Genomic DNA, 12,102 nt, shown 5'->3' with positions numbered 1-12,102 from the left:
TAGGGTGCCGTAGTTATGGATGAGAAATATTTTGTTGCAAAGGTGGCATTTCTGGATGTAATACTGATATTTTGGACTTATTTTTGTTTCTTTGCATGTTTGATATTTTTAAAAAGGCATATGCTACTGACTACGCTTATGCACATATGCAACATCTTTTGCTAGGATACATGACCACTGCTTGTCCAGAATGTGAAAAGTGAAAGATGGTGACTAAACAAAATTTTAATGTACAAATAATACCACCAGAAATTATTTTAGCCTTTTTAATAAATGTTGTTATTGATGTTAAGCTCACCATGGAAAACATCATATATTGTTATGTATAAGGTTGACTCAGCCTTCCATCCTTCTGAGGTAGGTAAAATGAGGACCCAGATTGTTGGGGGCAATTAAGCTGACTTTGTAATAATGCCGCTTGGGGTGTGTGTGAAAGCCCTAATAAGCAGGCATATACATAGAATGAAGGCTACTGCTAAGCTTGTAAGCCACCCTGAGTCTTCAGAGAAGGGCGGGATATAAATGGAATTAAAATAAATAAATATACTAGGTTAATTATTTAAAGACTGAAGTGCAGCATAACTAGATTCTAAATAATCTATTTTTCAAAACACACAACAGTCCAAACAGTAAAAGTAAAGTCCAAATTAAGAATATTTCATTCTTAAGAATTGTTTAATTTAAAGTGGTTTAGTTGTAATAGAGTATGTACAAAACATACTATTTTTTTTCTAGCATCAGGTAAATTAGACATATTACATTGAGAAAAATATTTCTCATTTCTTTCCTGTTACCTTTATTGATTTCATTGCAGAGATGTTCATAGGAAATAGATTATTTTGTTATCTAATTTTACCTTCCAAAAGACAGAAGCAGATGAAAAATGTGCGGTTCTTTCCTGTTGGCTTTTTTGAATTAGCTGTTTTAGATTCTAAAATTTTAGTTCCTAAAGAAGTAACCTTGTAAATAATTTTAGTGTCCTCCTCTAGTGCAGGGTAGGCAACCTTGGCTCTTTTAGGACTCAAAGACTTCAACTCCCAGAATCCCTGAGCCAGCATGGCTCAGCTTGGAAACCACTCTCTTTCCCGTCAATGTGGCTGGCTCAGGATTTCTGGGAGTTGAAGTCCATGAGTCATAAAAAAGAGCCAAGATTGCCTACTCCTGCAATAGGCTTTCGAAAGCCAATAGAGGGAGCTTTTTTTTTTTTTTTTTGCAAAAAAAAAAGGTGCCGGAACGCTGTTCTGAGCGTTCTATGAGAAAAAAAGCCCTGGTTCCTCTTAAGCATAGCATAGCTAGAAAATCTTTAAAAGAAAGCACACACCTCTCTATCAGTGGTCCTTATGCTGAAATCTGTTATCCATATGTTACTTTTCATCAAGTGTTTACTGGAAACCATCTGTCCTTTCAAAGTTCCTGCTGTGAATGGGTTTAAAAGATTATCAGGTCCCTGTGTTTATGTGGTGCATCTCCTGTTTATTTAAGAAGATCATCTCTTTATAACTTAAGAATTCTTATCTTGGTTCCAAGAGTTCCAAGTTCTTTCTGGGTTCAGTGCTTTACACAACGGTTCTGAACAGTGGTGGAATTCAAATACCTGAACAACCGGTTCTCTTATTTGATGTAGGCCTGGCCCTCTGAGGCCTAGAACAGACTTCCGGAAGTTGTATCCATGCACTTCCGGCAGACCGTTCTAGGCCTGAGAGCCACCTCCAGGCCTCCAAGGCCTAGAGCAGACTTCTGGAAGTGGCATCCATGCAATTGTGGTAGGCCGTTCTAGGCCTGGGAGGCCACCTCCAGGCCTCTGAGGCCTAGATGGACTTCTGGAAGCCAGCTGGTTCTCCAAATGCAGCAAAATTTAGCTATTGGTTCTACAGAACTGGTGTACACTGGCTGAATCCCACCACTGGTTCTGAATCTGTGAAGTCTAAGAAAGTTTTTAGTTGAGCTTTAGGACATGAAAAAAGTTTATTCTCTACCCAATCTCCAAGAAGTATCTCCTGCCCTCATCAGTTATTTTGAACACTCTAACACAGGCATGTCAAACTCGCGACATCATGTGACATCACGTGACGTATCGCGACTTTTTCCCCATTGCCGGTAATGGAGTGGGCACGGTTTGAAGATGACAATATTTGTAGAAATAACCAAATTGTCTTGTTTGATTAAGGACAAGAGAGCAATTGTATTTGTTAGTGACTGAAAGCCTTTGTGAAATTTTTGTTAGAAATGGAAAAAATGTGATTTATTGATTTGATTATTAGAAAGGGTAAAATATGAAAAGAATGGAATCAGGATGTAAGCTTAAAGAGGGAGGACAGTTGATAAAATTATAACTGCTATAAAGAAGATTGGAAGTTGCTTCTTTACATTTATTTCTTTTTCTTTATTTCTGGTGCTTTAGAAGGCATTAAATTCTGAAGTTTTTCTATGAGCTTTTGGTGAGCATGCAATATGTGGCAACTGTTTTTTTAATTCTTGACATTTATATATATATTTTAATTTAAGCAATAAATATCACATTTAGTTATCTTAATGTGGGTTGGAGTGGTTATTTTTATAATTTGGCATTCAATATGCACTTTCAGAGAATATATGATTGGGTGGCATGGAAATAATGTAAATAAATACATGAATGAATCTGAATTTCAGTTTTGTCCATGGCTCAGCTCTGCTTTTTTAGCTTTTCCTAATATTCAGTATATCGGAAATATTATTCCTTTGTTCTCATGTATCTGGGTAGAAAAACAAGAGATAAAATCATTTGAATTCAAACATATATCTATGTTCAATTAGATAATTTCTTATTTATGACCCAAACAGATCAAATTTTATTGGCTGTTTCAATCATTTCTCTTGCAATGGCCAGTAATCTTTCAAACTACTTATATAAGTCATCATTGGCAAATGTCTGAAAGGACCTAAACTTGCTGTGAAAAAGGTAAGGTATAAGAAATATGCTAAACAGTGAATAAAGAAATTATAAAAGTATCAGAGCACTCTGGCACTTTTACAGAATGAATGGAAAGCTTAATTATTTTGAACCAATAATCTAGCAGGGGACTAATTGCCATTTTCAACAATCACCTTTCAGAATAATAATGGAGTCTGAAGCGAGATGGTTGTCAATCATTTGACACTCTGCTGTTACCAAAGGAATATAATATGTATTTATATTAAATTCCCTTTGTCTCCTAAATATTTATTTTTTCTGAGGAATTGCTTGAATTTTGAACATCACTATTAGCAGTCCAACTTAACATCAGTTGACAGAGTTCTGTGTAATACACTCACAAAGCTCATTGTACTTACAGGGTTAAAAGTTCCATTGAGAGCCAGCCAGCAGCTGGCCATAATGCATGCTAATTTCCTCACCTTGGCTGCTGTGGAAGGTCCACATGCCTAAATAATGCACAGATATGCTGAAATGCCTAATACACAGCTTAAAATAAATCTAGGATTGATTGTCTAGTACCTAATTAAATGTATCCTTCATTCCAAATGCAGGTTTTCTCCCGTCTTTCTCCTTTTTTGTTGGTCAAAATACCCACCCTAGTTTTGAGGGAATGAGGTCAGTGCTAGTAGTTAGTGGGCCTTGTGATATTAAAACAAACCCTGCAATAGCTCAGGTGAGCAGTGGACTATGCTGAAATTTAGGGAACAGAAATGTTTTGTTGGTTTGTCTCAGAATTCAGTGTTAACTATTGTAATATAGATAAATCATGTTTTACACTAAGACCTTGGAGCTTGATATCTAATCTATCTTCCTACATGTCACTTGCCCCCCCTCCCCCCAGTAAATAGACGAAGGAGAGAGATAACAATATAGCATCTTGGGGAAGGGCAGGTTTTTTTCCCAAGAAAGGAAATTATAAGAAGGTTTCTGTATATTATGAATTGTCCCCTAGGGCACGCTTCAGTGGAATATATACAGTCACCTTGGAAAGTACATTGAAAACAAACAAACAACCTTTAATGGCTTACAGTGACCTATAATTTCAACTGACACACTTCTACAAACTATCTTCCTTCCAGATTAGTGTGGAGCCTTTTCAAGAAACTCCAATTATTTTAATCAGCTGGAAATATTGCAGCCATACACACCGCTTTCTCTCTTATCAAGAGACATTGATACTACAAATGTCTTTGTCACTGAGCTTCACACTGACATACATCCTCTAACTAACACACAGTGCAGCTCACTAGAAGAGAATTCTGTCCTTAAACCAATGCTCATGCCTTCAGGAACTGCTCTGGGTTTTTTTTTCTAACTCATCTAAAAGAAGACAAATCTTCCTATTCCTATCAAAGAAGAGTTTGTTGACAGGCCAGAAACCCTGATCTCACTCTGCATGCAGCTGGGTAGCATTGTTTTCTCAAATACTTAAAGGGGTAAAGTAACTTGACAGGTTCCCATTCTAACCAATTGCTCAGGTTATGTTTGCATGCAATCAGAAAAATGCACATTACCCTGCTATTTGCATGTTAAAATGAATCTGGAATTGATCTGGGCTGATTTGACTCTTCGATTCTTGCACTGTTATGACAGCCCAAGTGAGGAGAAGAATGGCAAATTTATAGTAGATCTATCAGTTTTTCTTCTCACTCTAGAAGTGGACCTAGCTGGCTTTCTTGGAACAGAAAGGTGGAGCTGGAACAGTGGGGATAAAATGTGATCATAGGTCTTGAATATAGGTTTTGTTTAGAAAATAAACTGACATTATCTACTACTGCCACTTTAGCAAAAACCAATATGGGGGCAAAATTGCCATTGTGTGATTTATTTCACTATTGTAAATGCCAAATGCAGAACGATACCATAGTCCATTTAGAGCAGGGGTCTTCAAACTTGGCCCTTTTATGGCTTGTGGACTTCAACTCCCAGAATTCCTCAGCCAGGCAAGCTGCTTTAGAGAAACTGCTTAGATTATTTTGCAAATAGCCAGTCAATTTTTTTTGGAAAGCTAAAGTGGGGGGCACAGAAAGATGGAATTTGTACAAGGGTTCTTGTACTGTAGCAGACTAGACTGAAAGTGATAAAACCAGAGAACATCTTGCTCTGAAGATGGTTGACAAATACTTAGAGATGACCAAATTACACATAGGCAAATTAGGGGATAATGGATTGCCTTTTTGGTGAAGGAAAGCCAGGTTCTACCTGCTGAATTTTTTGTACAATGACAGCAACAGTTCTTTTCACACTGAGAAAAGCCCTTGCATCCTCTTTGCTTGGAGGTGGGGATATTTGAAGGGGCAGAAAGAGAGTAAGAAAGGTTTTCCATGTGTTTACTGAAACATGCACATTTCCATACACTCTCTGTTTTAAATCATTTTGTACAATTTTCCTTCATTTTGGCTTCATCACATTTATATGGATAGAGTAGGTACATATTGATTCTTTTACTGAATATTAAATGGTAAAGTTTCCCCCGCACATGCGTGCTAATTGTTTCCGACTCTAGGAGCCGGTGCTCATGTCCGTTTCAAAGCCGAAGAGCCAGGGCTTGTCCGAGGACATCTCCGTGGTCATGTGGCCAGATTGACTAGACGCCAAAGGCGCACAGAACGCTGTTACCTTCCCACCGTAGTGTTCCCTATTTTTCTACTTGCATTTTTACGTGCTTTCGAACTGCTAGGTTGGCAGAAGCTGGGACGAGTAACGCGCTCACTATTACGTGGCACTCGGGATTCAACCCACCAAACTGCCGACCTTCTGATCGAACAGCTCAGCATCCTAACCCACTGAATATTACAACTATGCAAATTTTAAAAAATGGCCAATGTATCTCATACATGGATAAAGAATCAGTGATAATAGCACTTAGAAAACTGTAAACAGCATATTTGAAGTGTTCATTTCATGTGTAAATTTAATATCTATCTATGCTTTGTTCTGAAAACCCCAATGTCACTTAGTCCCTACATCATCAGCCCAGTATTTTACAACCTCTCTTAGAAGAATTGTGCAAAAATATTTACCATTGCATAGTATGCTAATAAAGTTAAAATGTGTTTCTTTCCAGAGATGAGAGTCAACATTCCTTAGAAATGTGTGTTGATGAATTTGCTCATTTAACAATAAAGAAAAGTGTTCATTCTGCATTGACTACGTTCATGTGGGTGCAGTATTTGAAAGGAATGTGTCAGCAAATAATTTGCTTTTTTGATGTACAGGCAAGAATTTACTTTTCTATAAAACTTTTAAAAAGCTTTTATAAGCATGAATAACATACTAAACTTGCCTATCATCTCTAACTAATTTGCATATAAAAATCGAAGGACTCACTTCTAGCACTGAATCTATTGGATTTAAAGATTCTAATATGGTTTCCTCAGATGAATGGGACCAGCATCTATGACTGTGCTTTAGACAGATAAAGCCAGCTGGTGTTCTTCCTTGCTAGTCCAGGGCTGTCCAAACAAACTGTAGAAAGCGTTTCTCCATTGGGCAACTTGAAGATGTGTAGATTTCAACTCCCAGCATGCTGGCTGGGAAATTAAAGTTAAAGTCCACGCATTTTCAAGTTGCCAAGGTTGAAGAACACTGCTGCAGAGGGTGACTATCATTCAGTTGGGAGGAGCAAGACAATAGCATTCTATATTTGTAGTAATTGTTGCAGGAGCATCTAGTAAAACCTGTACTTGAGCAGGAAAAAGAAAAAAAAGACATGAAAACACAGAGCATCTAAAAAGAGCACCAAAAGGACAGAAGTATGAATAGAAAATGGAACACCCATGAGGAGAGATTATGGGTGACAAAAGGGAGTAGCAATGAAAAGCAATGAGAAGTGAAATAGAATGAAGAGTCACTGTTACACTGTAAAGTACTTCACCTTTTAAGGTCTAGCTATCCCTTTGCTTCATACTGCCTTTGCTTTCTGTGAAATGGAACAGAAGGCTAGAATCGGAGCCTGATTTCAAATAAATGACTGCATGGAAAGGACTCGGATTCTGTTTACCTCAAACTCTTTGGCAATGTAGCCCCAACAGTTAGTCTTTCAATCTACATCAGAGAAGAGTATTCACAGGAAAATGAATTAGCGAGAAATGAATGTGATATGTTACTTTGAATATATCTTAGTAAGGAGAATGATATATATTGACCAACTGATACCGTTTATGATTATCGTTTAGCATATATATTACAGCTATTTACTATTATATTGATTAGCGTCAACTGAACATATGTACCCGGACAATAGTTTGTTTGCTAAAGCTTGAAAATGTTACTGGGGCCAACCCAATGTTGTTCCCAATCCCATCCCAACCCCAATCCTGATCCTAACCCCACCCTGAACCTTAATCCCTATCCTGGTCCTACCCCTTCCCCAACCTTATAAAATTAAATAAAAATCTTTTTTTTTTTTAAAAAAAGAGAAGAGTATTCACCAATTTTCAGATTTAAGCACCATGCTGCTGGGAGTGAACTTGAAGACACCTCTGACCCAGTGCTTGGCCTGTGGATATTTGAATCCCAGGGACTGACTTATACTTTCCTATAAGGGCAGGTTAGCCTCTGCTGTACCTACATGCTGACTGCATGTGGGGAGCATTTAGAAATAAGAAACATTTACAGTTTGAAGTGTTATTTCCCATCATTGTTTATACAGTATATCTTTAGAAAAACAAGAAAAGTCCTGGGACATAGGCAGTGCATTTCTTTTGCTTGTAGTAGATATAATAGGTCCATGATGCAATAATACGGTTTTATTCAGCTGCATTCTAATACTTTTTATTATACTGAAAAAAATACCACTGAAACTGCTATTTCCACATTATTTTTGTTCAGTTTCTGGCCCATATTAATTTTGCATAGCAATATTAATGACACATCTGTTAATTAGAAATGAATGAAAGAATCAAACACTTACCCGAATCATCATAACTGAACATCTAATGTCATGAACTGTGTCGTAAATCTTCTTAGAGATGTCAACAAATTGGTTATCGTCAAACAGATGAATCGTATTCCTGTTTAAGTTTTCCAGTGCAGTGTTGACTTGAGCAATGAATTCTGGAATCACTGTCAAATAAATTTTTTTTAGAAGGGGGTTGATGAATGACTTTTAAACTCTTCTCTCTTAATTTTGAACAATTAAATTTTATTGAGATTGGCTTACAACTACCACGTTCCCAGTTTATTCTGCCTTTTTGAAATCATTCTTCGATTTATTGAAAACGAAATTCAGTTGAAAAGAAATTCATGAAATGGTCATTAACAAGTTCCTGCACCTCCCTTATTTATAAGATGTCCTAAATTGTGTAAAAACACGTTTGTTTGGGTTTCTTTTTATTATTGTACAAAACACTCTCTGACATTTGGCAGGGTCACTGGCTTCCCCTGGTGCAATTCAGTCCCCAGGGAAGACACTTTAAAAGATCTTTTCCTGTAAGCTTTTTCAGGTCAAAAATATTTGGTAATCAGGAAGTCTGCACAGACAGGTAGCAGAAAAAAAACAGGATGTACCTGCACCCTCTATACTTGACTGTAATAAAATAAGGTTATAAGAATTTTTAAAAAATTTGAAAGGGCTCCGAGAATGCTTCACACATTTAAGAGAAACTGAGAAACAAATTTCAGTACTATACTCATTATACCATATAACATATTAATATTCAATTTGTTCACAAATCTTGATGTAAATTGATTGTTCATATGATCAATCAGCTTGTGTTTGTCAGTGGGATCAATCTGAAATTGCTGTTCTTCATATTTTTATCACTTAGAAACTTAAGAAAAAGGGGCAAAATACTGTAGAAAAAGAAGGTAAATGAAAAAGGCATATGTAACACAAACAGTGTACAGTATATATTATTTTGAAGCTTCTGAATGCTTCAAAAATGATTCAGAAGTGTATTTTGGACCACCTGCATATGTGAGCATAGCTCTTTTCCAAGAGCCAATGTATATATAAATTTGATGGACTATCTTCCTGAGATTCAACTAAAGGACATCAAAGAATAATAGCTTCAGGCAAGTCCTTAGGTTAATAAACTACTTTGTCAGTTCAGTTGAAGAGAGGGAGGATCAGGAATACATCTATTTTTGTTCCTGAATCTGAATACTGCATATTAATTTGATTATTGTATCTGGGCAACTGGTAGTCTTAGCTAAATTTAAAAGCATGCCACCCATACCTTCCCTATATTTCCCTCCTCTTAATAACAATAACAGTAAAATTATTATTATTTTTTTATTGAAAAGTTTTACAGTACATTTTATCTTTAACAATCCCCCCTCCCCCCACCCCTACCTAATCCTCCCTATCCCTCCCCCCCATTCCCCCCTCCCCCCCCGACTTCCCAGAGCTAAGTACAAGGTATAAAAACAAAGAACAATCATAAACATCCATATGCTAACAACAATAAACTATTAATTCTATCGCCCTCTAGCTCATATAAAATGACTATAAGCAATACTAATATTACATATAAAAAGAAAAAAAAAGAAAAAAGAAAAAACTTATTCAAATGCTAAATGAAACTTTTTAGTCCCATATTTGTTCTGGATATAATCAATCCACTTTTTCCACTCCATAATATAACGTTCTTGCGAATGATCTTTCAAGTAAGCCGAAATCTTTGCCATTTCCGCCAGGTCAGAAAACTTTAGAGTCCATTCTTCTATAGTCGGCAGTTCCTCCTTTTTCCAATATTGACCTATTAAGAGTCTTGCTGCTGTAATTAAGTTCAACATCAACTTAATGTCCACAACAGTAGCATCTGTAATTATGCCCAACAAAAACAATTGCGGACAAAACTTTATCCTTTGCTTAAAGATCTTCTGCATATTCCACCAAATTTTTATCCAAAAAGCCTTAACCTTTTTGCAGGTCCACCATATATGAAAATACGTTGCATCTTCGCCACCACACCTCCAACATTTAGGTTGATAATTCGGATACATACTTGCAAGCTTTTTAGGATCTAAATGCCATCTATAAAACATTTTATAAAAGTTCTCTCTTAGGTTTTGGGCTTGCGTAAATTTTACGTTCCTCACCCAGATCTTTTCCCACGTGTCCATTGTAATAACTTCTTGAATATTCTGGGCCCATTTTATCATACAGTCTTTAACAAGTTCTGTTTCCGAGTCAATATCTATCAATGCAAGATAAATCCGTTTGATATGTGCTGGACCCTGGTTTCTAATTTGCTTTATCAAATTTTCATCAGTCATTGAGAAACCAATTTTCTGATCTTCTTTCCACCTGGCACGTAATTGAGTATATTGGAACCAAGTTTGAACGATCTTCTCATCTCGCAAGAGATTGTACGGCTTCAAACACCAGACGTTCCTTTCCAAGCTTAAGATCTCCTTATACGTAGTCACATCATGTTTGAAGCCAACATTTATGTTTTCTATTGCATGTTTCGGGATTGCCCACAACGGCATCTTGTAGTCCAACTTATGTCTATACTTCTTCCAAACTCTCAACAATGCCTGTCTTAAAATATGCACTTTAAACACATTATCTACCTTCTTATCATACAACAAATATGCATGCCAGCCAAATAACAAGTCGTGGCCCTCAAGATTTAATAATCTCCCTTGTGTCAAATTAATCCAATCACTTATTCCTGACAACGCAGCAGCTTCATAATATAATTTAAGATTAGGCATTTTAAGACCACCACTTTCACGAGTATCCTGCATAATCTTAAGTTTAATTCGTGGCCTTTTCCCTGCCCACACAAATTTATTGATACCCCGTTGCCATTCTTCCAAATTAGAATCTTTTTTAAGAATCGGTATCATTTGGAATAAAAATAAAAATTTAGGCAGGACATTCATTTTCACTGCTGCAATTCTTCCCAGTAAAGACAATTGCAATTTTTCCCAACTCTCCAATTCTTTTTGAATTTTTCCCCATAACTTTTCATAATTATTTTTATATAACTTTGCATTTGAGGGTGACAGATACACCCCCAAATATTTAACCCTTTTAACAATCTCAAATCCAGTTAATCCTTCTAAAAGGGCCTTTTGCGGTATTGTCATATTTTTGGCCAAAATTTTTGGTTTTTGTACATTAACCTTAAATCCAGAAACCTTCCCATATTGCATTATTATCTCCATCAGGTCCACAACAGAGCTTTCTGGCTGAGTCACCGTAACAACCAGATCGTCTGCAAACGCCCTCAATCTATAATCCTGATCTCTAATTTGAATACCCTTAATTTTTTCTGAATTCCGTATTTTTATCAATAATATCTCCAATGTTAAAACAAATAATAAAGGTGATAACGGACACCCTTGTCTTGTGCCCTTCTCAATATTGCATACTTCAGTCAGACTATTGTTAACTATTATTCGGGCAGTTTGTTTTTGATATAATGCCCTAATTGGTTGTAAAAATTTATCCCCAAAATTCATTTTATCTAAAACTTTCATCAAAAATTGCCAATTCAATTGATCAAAAGCTTTTTCAGCATCTAAGAAAATTAGCGCCGCAGGGATCTGGTTGTTCCTTTCCAAAAACTCCACCACATCAACTATATGCCTCACATTATTTTTCATTTGTCTACCACTAATAAACCCGGTTTGATCCCCATGAATCATCTGTTGCAAAACCCTCATCAATCTATTAGCTAATACCTTAGCAAATATATTGTAGTCTGTATTTAAAAGTGATATTGGTCTGTAGTTTTTTACTTGAGTAGCATCTTGATCTTCCTTCGGAATCAAAGAAATAAAAGCAGTTCTCCAAGACGGAGGCACCCTTCCCCCCCTCTGAATTGTCTGAAACAATTCCCTTAATGGCTTTATCATGTCCAATTGTAAATTTTTGTAGTAGACTGCAGTCAGACCATCCGTACCTGGCGCTTTATCCACCTTCAATTCCTTAATTGCTATAAGAATTTCTTCTTCTGTTATCAATTGATTAATCTCCTCCTTTTGTTCTTGTGTAAGAACCGGGATGCTAGCATTCTTCAAATATACATCAATATCTGTTTCATTAATCTTCTCCTTAACATATAATTTAGAATAAAAATCCACAAAGGCTTCCTTGATAAGATCCTGTTGAAACACAACCTTTCCTTTGTATTCAATTTTATCTACAGTATATTAGAAGCCCTTTGTTTTTTCCTTAACCTGTAGGC

At 36.3% G+C, this 12,102-nt stretch overlaps 1 protein-coding gene across 1 annotated transcript in view; it reads right to left on the bottom strand.

Annotated features, from left to right (window-relative positions):
* The window catches only part of CTNNA3 (catenin alpha 3), a gene marked incomplete at its 5' end in the record, with an annotated part of 847,188 nt that overhangs the window by 142,536 nt on the left and 692,550 nt on the right, over nucleotides 1-12,102 (bottom strand). Inside the window, one exon of the mRNA XM_081329881.1 lies at nucleotides 7,869-8,020. Coding sequence (XP_081186007.1) covers nucleotides 7,869-8,020 — 152 coding nt within the window. The remainder of the gene's footprint in view (nucleotides 1-7,868; nucleotides 8,021-12,102) is intronic.

Source organism: Vipera berus, assembly GCF_964194415.1.
Source record: "Vipera berus genome assembly, chromosome: 5".
NCBI classification, from domain to species: domain Eukaryota; kingdom Metazoa; phylum Chordata; class Lepidosauria; order Squamata; family Viperidae; genus Vipera; species Vipera berus.
This window is presented reverse-complemented; position numbering and strand designations above follow the sequence as displayed.